The 8,325-nt window shown below is 38.0% G+C and overlaps 1 protein-coding gene across 1 annotated transcript; it reads right to left on the bottom strand.

Annotated features, from left to right (window-relative positions):
• Positions 1-4,753: 4,753 nt before the first annotated feature.
• LOC149393796 (uncharacterized) lies at positions 4,754-5,247 on the bottom strand. Its single transcript, XM_089618166.1, has 2 exons — positions 5,196-5,247; positions 4,754-5,106 (listed from the first exon to the last, which is right to left on the bottom strand). The coding sequence occupies exons 1-2, from the start codon at positions 5,245-5,247 to the stop codon at positions 4,754-4,756; spliced, it is 405 nt and encodes a 134-aa protein (XP_089474292.1).
• Positions 5,248-8,325: the final 3,078 nt, after the last annotated feature.

Below are 8,325 nucleotides of genomic sequence, written 5' to 3'. Positions count from 1 at the left end.
CGCACGAGAAGAAGAAAAAAGGAAGAAGAAGAAAATAAAACGAGGCTTTTTAATTGAGCAAGACTTCGGTAATTGCTCAATTAAGTCTTCAGCTTTTAGCCTAAGCCTCACTTCTGGCCCCAAATTAATTTTTTTGTTGCAACTGGGTCCTTAATTTTTGTTGCAAATGGGTCCTATCCATTTAATTATTTATTCAAGTCCACAATTAAATGGATATCGATTTTATAATTTAAACCGAGAATTTTCTCGTTCGTTCTCGATTAATTTAATTATATTTAAGGTTTCTTGGAAATAATTCTTGTCCTTGAGAATTTATTTCTTAAATTAAATTCCGAAATATTTTTTCGGAAAATAATTTATTATTCGAGACGAACTTGATAGATCCTTTATTTATTCTGAGATTTTCTATTACCTTAAAATATTTTAAATTAATTCGATAAACTTATATGACCAATTGTAACAAACGGAAACTCGTTTATTAAACGTGAATTTACAAGTCAAGAGATTCAAAAGTTTATCCTGTATAATCCATATCCCCTTAAAAGAGTTTCGTACTCGAAACTTAAAATAGAACAGGGTACTTCTTTTGTATCTCACCCTCGCTCCTGGATGAGGCCTACATCAGGGCTGGCCTTGGCCCCCTAGGCCCGCGTTATGGCTAGCCAAGGTCGACCTTGCATCAAGTCAAGTCGCCTCGTGCCAAGGCCAACCTACCGCCTAGCTGAGGGCCAGCCATTCCCTTGCCTCATCAGATTCGTTATAGTCACCCTCCTCAAGACAAGCATAGGAAAACTATGTCTTTATCTCACTTGGGTCCCACCAAAGTTTTTTAAGTTGTTACTTTTTAAACTAACTGTTTTCTATGGGCTAGTACAATAATATTCGTCATGCTAGATGCTTTAGTTTTTTTTTTTTTTTTTTAATAAATAAATGACCACGTGATATAGGTGGTGAGCATTTATAATGTGATATAGCTGAAGCTTTAGGGATTCAGAGAAAAAGAGGAAGTCTGAATAATGAATTGCACTACAAAAAAATAGAGTAGTCTGGGTATATATAACCCTAATACAACAAAAAGGGAAATAAAGAAAAAAGGAAATAATCTTAAATACAATAATAATAATAATAATAATAATGACTAATATATTATATATACGCTAATATCCCCCCTCAAACTCACGATGCTATAGCAATAAGCATTGAGAGTTTGTCAACTAAGAAGCGGAAGCGCGAAGTGGAATGAGCCTTCGTGAATAAATCGGCAATCTGAAGTGAAGAGGGAACATATGGCAATGTGATTGTATCAAGATGTAGATGATGGCGGGTGTAATGACAATCAATCTTAATATGTTTGGTTCGCTCATGAAAGACCGAGTTACGAGCAATCTGAATGGAACTCTAATTATCATATTATAACAGCGTAGGATGATGAAGAGTGACACCCAGATCAGCAAGTAACCAGCATAACCAAACAATCTCACATGTAGTTGTAGCCATAGCGCGATACTCAGCTTCAGTGGAAGAGCGAGAAATAACATCTTGCTCTTCCAAGAGATGAGTGAATCTCCAAGGAAAACACAGAATCCATTGGTGGACTTGCGATCCGTAAGATCACCAGCCAAATCGGCATCAGAGTAAGTGCGCAACTCTAATGAAGACGAGGAGGGAAACAATAGACTCTGAAACTGAGTACCACGAAGATACCTGAGAATGCTCATAATGGCAACCCAATGAACTGTGGTAGGAGCAATGACAAACTGACTGACAATATGAACACCATGCGCAATATCAGGACAAGTAACTGTGAGATAAACTAAGCTTCCAACCATCGTGCGGTATAGACTGGGATCGGGCAGAGGAGACCCGCCAGATGGAGAGTAGCGTGCATTGGTTACAAGAGGAGTATCAACGATCCTGTTCTCAGTGAGAAGAGCGCGCTCAAAGAGATCTGATATATACTTTGACTGACATAAAAGGTAGCCCTTCGGAGAAAAAGCCACCTTTATACCTAGAAAGTAACGCAACGAACCCAGATCTTTCATAGCAAAGCACCGAGCAAAGTCAGACTTCAACGATTCAATCCCATCATAATCATCGCCGGTAATAATCATGTCATCAACATACAAGGACAAGAGAATACGACCTGTACCTGTATGCTTGACGAACAAAGAGGAATCGTGCTGACTAGGAATGAAACCAAGGGAGGTGATCACAGTGGAAAACTTCTCAAACCAAGCTCGGGGAGCTTGTTTGAGACCATAAAGAGCTTTGCGCAGCTTGCACACATGACCGGACTGATGTGCGACACCAGGAGGGGGTGTCATGTAGACCTCCTTGTGAAGGTCACCATACAAGAAGGCATTCTTCACATCCATCTGAGATATTTACCAACGATGTACAGAAGCCACAGCGATCAGAGCACGGATCGTCGTCATCTTTGTGACTGGTGTAAAAGTCTCTTCATAATCCATACCATACTCCCGAGAATAGCCTTTAGCAACAAGACGGGCCTTGTACCGCTCCACGGACCCATCTGATTTGGTCTTGATCTCATAGACCCAATGAGAACCGATGGCCCGCTTCCCTGACGGCAACGGTACGAAGTCCCAAGTGTGGGTCTGATGTAGAGCAGTAAGTTCCTCAGCCATAGCAGTCTACCAAAGATGGTCAACAACAACCTCTCTATAGGACAAAGGCTCAGAAAAAGAGTGAAGAGACACGAGAAAGGAAACAAAAGAGGTAGAGTATGAAGAATATGCAAAATCGGGAAGTTTAGTGGACTTACAAGGATGGGTGGACTGACGCAGAGGAGGATGATCCGCAATCTCAAGTGATGGCCGAGCAGTCGTAGCAGGAGGGGTCAGAGGCGTGTTTATCTCGGTATCAGTGTGTACAACCTCATCTGTGTCAATATCAAAATGATTAATGCGAATAAGATCATTCTGAGTCATGTTATGAGAACTAGCGGGAACAAAGAAGAAAGGAATATGCTCTAAAAACACAACATGATGATAGACATATAATTTCTGACTGACCGGATCAAAACAACGATATCCCTTTTGACCAACACCATATCCTAAAAAGACACACAAAACAGACTTAGGAGACAATTTATCGCGCTCGACATGAGGTCGGAGCACGAAGTGGAACCAAAAACACGCAAAAAAAGCATAATCAGGGACATTTCCAAACAACTTTTCGAAAGGGGACAAACCTTAATTATGAGAGGTTGGGATTCTGTGTATGACATAGGCAGCGGTATGGATAGCTGTCCCCCAAAAAAATACTAGGAACCTCGACAGACAGGAGGAATGAGTGAGCAATCTCAACAAGGTGACGATGTTTCCTTTCAGCTACACCGTTTTGTTGAGGTGTGTCAGTACATGAGGTTTGACGGATAGTCCCATCGGAAGCAAGTAACTGGCAAAAATCATTAGAAGTATATTCACCTCCTAAATCACAACGAAAACATTTAATGACAACAGAATGTTGTGTTTTTACGAGGACTCTAAAATCACGTTAAATGCTCAAAAAATCAGATCTACGCTTCATTAAATAAACCCAAGTGTAACGAGTGAAATCATCAACAAATGAAACGTAGTATCGAGAACCACCGTTAGTAGACACGGGAGCAGGTCCCCATACATCAGAATGCACAAGATCAAACAGAGCAAGATATGACGAAACACTTTTATGAAAAGGTAAAGCTGAAAATTTTGCAAGTTTACAACCACTACAATCAGAAATATCCTGGGAGTTCAAATTTCCTAAAACTCCCGTAGAAACCAAAAAACGCAAACGAGACGCTGAAACATGACCCAAACGAGAATGCCACAAATAAAACTCAGACTACAAATGACTCAAACGAAAAGAGGATAAATCCACACTAGAGACAGCCACATTCGTTACTTTAAGTTCATCCAAAACATAGAGTCCCCCCTGCTTACGGCCTATCCCAATCACCATCTGAGATCGCGGATCCTGAACATAACAAGATGAAAAAGAAAAAGTGACTACGAAAACAGAATCGGTCAATTGACTAACAGACACAAGATTTAAAGCAAGACTAGGAATATAGTAGACATCAGGAAAGGAAATACGAGATGTAACAACAGAACCAAAACCCTCTGATGGCATAGGGGTGCCATCGGCAGTCATAATAGGTATGGATGAGTGAGGGAACAAAGACACAAAAGATGAAAAATGAGGGGACATATGGTTAGAGGCACCCGAATCAAGTATCCAATTAGAGGATGGTATACCTGAGACTAACGATGAGGACAAACCTTTAGAGGAAGAGACTGACATGGCATGAGGCTGAGAGGCAAGGAACTGCTGGAACTGCTCAAATATATACGGGTCCACAGATGGGGCAGCAACGTTGTTGGTGGGCGGAGGTGTCCACGGAGGTGTCAGACGAGGTGCCCACGGAGCTGGTGCACGAGGTGCCCATGGAGGCGTCGGACGGGGTGCCCACGGAGTCGTCGGGCGAGAGTGAGGCTGGGTTGGGTGTTGTTGCTGCTGCTACTGTGGTTGTGCTCTGTCCCTGCCTAACTTCGGACACTGAGCCTTCCAATGTCCCTTCTCTTTACAAAAGACGCATTTATCTAGAGAGAGTGATGACCTGGGCGTACTACCAGCAGGAGAGCGGTACGGGGCAGCAAGGACAGCAGGCACCGCGGGTGATGGACTCTCCTTGTCAATCTTGGACTTGAGACGAACCTCTTCAGCCAGCAGCTCGTTGACCACGAAATCAACAGAAGGAAGAGGACTGCGGTGAAGAATCGCACCACGCACGAGAGATGTAAGCCGCCACTGCCTTCAACTGATCCCACAATGAGGACATGGCAGAATAGAACTCTTGAATACTCAAACCGTTTTGCCGAAGCGCACGAATATCCATCTCCAACTGATACTGTTTGGCAAAATTAGACTTAGTATAGAGTCTCCCCAGATGTTCCCAGACCTCCTTCGCAGTCTCGTACTTTGCCAACTGAGCACCGATCGAATGGGTAACAGAATTGTTAATCCACGTGATAATTTTCGTGTTGTCAGCCTCCCAAACATTAATCGAAGTTGCAAAATCTTCAGTCTTCTCATGGTAGGCTTACGACGCACACCCGTTACATAACTCCACATCGATTTTCCACGCAAAAAATTCCGCATAACATAACTCCAATATGAGTAATTTTTGCCATCCAGTTGAACACCAATTGCCTGAAGGGAATCATCTCTACGACCCGCCATATCGAAAAAGCACAAATCCAAACACTCCAAAAAATGAAATCCAAACAAACAGAGAGAAACCCCCAAATCGAAATCCAAAAACGAAATCAACAACGCATCAAAACAGCAACAAATCAAGAAAAAGAGGCGAAAATACCAACGATACGGACGAAAAACGTATCTCGATCCGCAAACACCGTGCTTGGTATATTAACTATCTTCGATCAATTAACAAAAGCCATGAAATGGAGAAGAAGGCTCTGATACAATGAAGATTTAGGGATTCAGATAAAAAGAGGAAGTCTGGATAATGAATTGCATTACAAAAAAATAGAATAATCTGGGTATATATAACCTTAATACAACAAAAAGGAAAATAAAGAAAAAAGGAAAATAATCATAAATACAATAATAATGACTAATATATATAAGCTAATAATAGCTACATCATAGTTTAACTATGTAGTACTCATTTTTTCAAACCCAAAGTCTATTATTTTTTTTTTTTTTAAGGGCTCATCAAAGAGATATATTTATCAAAACCAAATGTTTAGATTACAATATATATATATATATATATATATATATATATATATATATATATATATATAAAAGTGAAAAAATGATGAGTATTATTTATTTAAAGTAATTTTTTAGGTCTGCACATGCACTAGAAGGTAAATTTTATTTTCATGTGGTACCTATGCAATAAAACAATTATGCAAAAATCTATGTAATATCTATGTATGTTATGACATCTAGAGAAAGTGAAAAGTCTACTAATATAACGGTGTAAAATAATTGTCTCAATTACAAAAAAAATTAAATGAAAATATTAATGTCTAATATTTATAACAATAATTCAACTGATAATATTATAATCAATATTTACAACCAATGTTTGAAATGCCGACGACCGATAATATGTCGATAGTCTCAAAAATTGAAAATTACGATAGCTGACGAAAATTGCGGTGGTCAATAGAAATTGCGATGGAAATAATGTGAAAATTTGAAAAAATTGTGTCGACAAAAATTGCGGTGGCCGACGAAAATTCCTATGAAACGCGAAAATTACGACGAAAATAATGTTATATATATGTTTTTAAATAAGTATTTATCCAAAATATATAAAAATTAGGTACATATAAATATATTCATTTTTATACTTGCAATTATACCTATAATTCTAATTTTATTATGCATTATTAAACAAATTGAAAAGCAACTAATTATTTATATGTATATAATAAAGGTTAGTTTCTTTTGGGTATGCTATACATAAGGCCTTTATTTACCATACACACATTATTTTGAGCTCTTTTCAGGTGTAGGGTTACGTTTTATTTGTTTTCCTTTGTTTGGCCGCTACTCTTCTTCCTCGCTTCTACTCCCAATGGTTTTTTTTTAAAAAACCTTCTGCTCTTTTCTTCTTGGATGATACAATTTCAGGGACGATTAGCGGGAATGTCGACAATCACACGGCGATATGACGGAAAAAAATGTTGATTTTGCAAAGGACTTGACGAAATAAGGTGGTTTTTGGCGAAATCACGATGCTCTGTCGCCGAATCCCAATTTCAATGTTGAGATTATATTTTGACGACAAAACGACAAAGGCACTTTGACAAAACAAAATGACGACACACCAATGGCAATTAACGAAACGAACAATATGTCAGAAATGTGCCGGACTTCCCAAAGCAACGCAATTTCGCCGCCATTTCGACGACATTCCCCAAAATTTTAAACCCTGTTTACAACAATATTTTTTTGGGTATTTTCTTAATAGAAACATGAGCATGACATACCTGCAAAACATCACATAACACTTATTTATTACCATAATCGAATAACAGTACTATTCTTAATAATCTAATCTACATTTCTTAATTAAACACGTGTATGTTACATACATAATTAATTTTTTCGTGTGCGCGTGATAGGCAACATACTAAATATGGTATTCGAAGTTAAATAAAGTTAAATGAATAATTAATTTATTTTTTGTTGAGTAACATACTATTTACTTAATTATAACCTAATCGTTTATAATATTATAATTTTGACAGAGAAAAACATATTGATAAATATTGCATTTTTCATGTATACACAAAATTCCAACCTACTACGCACTTGTTTAAAAGTGTTTAGAATCGTCATTTTCAAAACTTGTCTAGAATTTTATGAACATAGTGTGATTGACCCAAGACAATTCCGATGGATGTTCGTGTAATCTTGATCCCCAAAATTATATCAACAAGTCCCAGATCTTTCATATCGAACCTTGTGTTCAGTATATCTTTTGTGTATTGTATCATGCGATCATTGTTTCCCACAATGAGCATGGCATCTACATAAAAACACAGAATCACATACCATTGTTCAGTGTTTTTAATGTATACACATTTGTCATACCCATTGATCTTAAATCCATTTGACATCATAACAGTGTCAAATTTCTCATGTCATTGCTTTGGAGCTTGTTTAAGGCCATAAAGCGATTTGACTAACTTACGCAATTTTCTTTCTTGTCCAGGCGCAATACAACCCTCGGGTTGATCTATTTAGATCTCGTCTTCGAGATCTCCATTAAGAAAAGCACTTTTTACATCCATTTGATGAATTTAAAGATTGCGTAACGCGACGATTGAAATTATCAACCTAATAGATATTATTCTCATAAAGTGAGAATAAGTATCAAAGTAATCAAGACCCTCTTGTTGTATAAACCATTTGATTACAAGTCTTGCCCCTGAACGTATTAATAGTGCCGTAAATATCCGATATTTCCACAGTGTTTTACTTCCAGGCAAAAGATTAACAAACTCCCACGTGTGGTTTTGCATGATAGAGTATATTTCACTTCTTATGGCTGTTGGAATAAATCTAGGATTAAGAAAAGATTTATCGCTTCTAGCAAGCGGCGGAATATAAAAATTTCTTTAAACAAGTAAAAACGATTTTTACTAACCTAGACAAAGAGCAAGCACATGTTTATTTTAAATTAAAACTATTGAAGAGCAATTACTCGTTTACTAACCTTTACGTAGCTTGATTGTTGAGAAGCTTGTGGAGGTTGAATCGCTCGTCTCCCCA

Source organism: Urtica dioica, chromosome 6 (assembly GCF_054948205.1).
Source record: "Urtica dioica subsp. dioica isolate 48M chromosome 6, U.dioica_male_clone48M_v1_H2, whole genome shotgun sequence".
Taxonomy (NCBI): Eukaryota; Viridiplantae; Streptophyta; class Magnoliopsida; order Rosales; family Urticaceae; genus Urtica; species Urtica dioica.
Note: the sequence above shows the minus strand (reverse complement) of the source record. Positions and strands in the feature narration are given on the sequence as shown.

What these genes read in the sequence shown, in the direction of transcription:
- LOC149393796 (XM_089618166.1), bottom strand. Translation starts at nt 5,247, where the DNA reads ATGGCGGGTCGTAGAGATGATTCCCTTCAGGCAATTGGTGTTCAACTG. An exon ending in AATTGGTGTTCAACTGGATG is followed by an intron (nt 5,107 to 5,195) that starts GCAAAAATTACT and finishes GTGCGTCGTAAG; the next exon opens with CCTACCATGAGAAGACTGAA.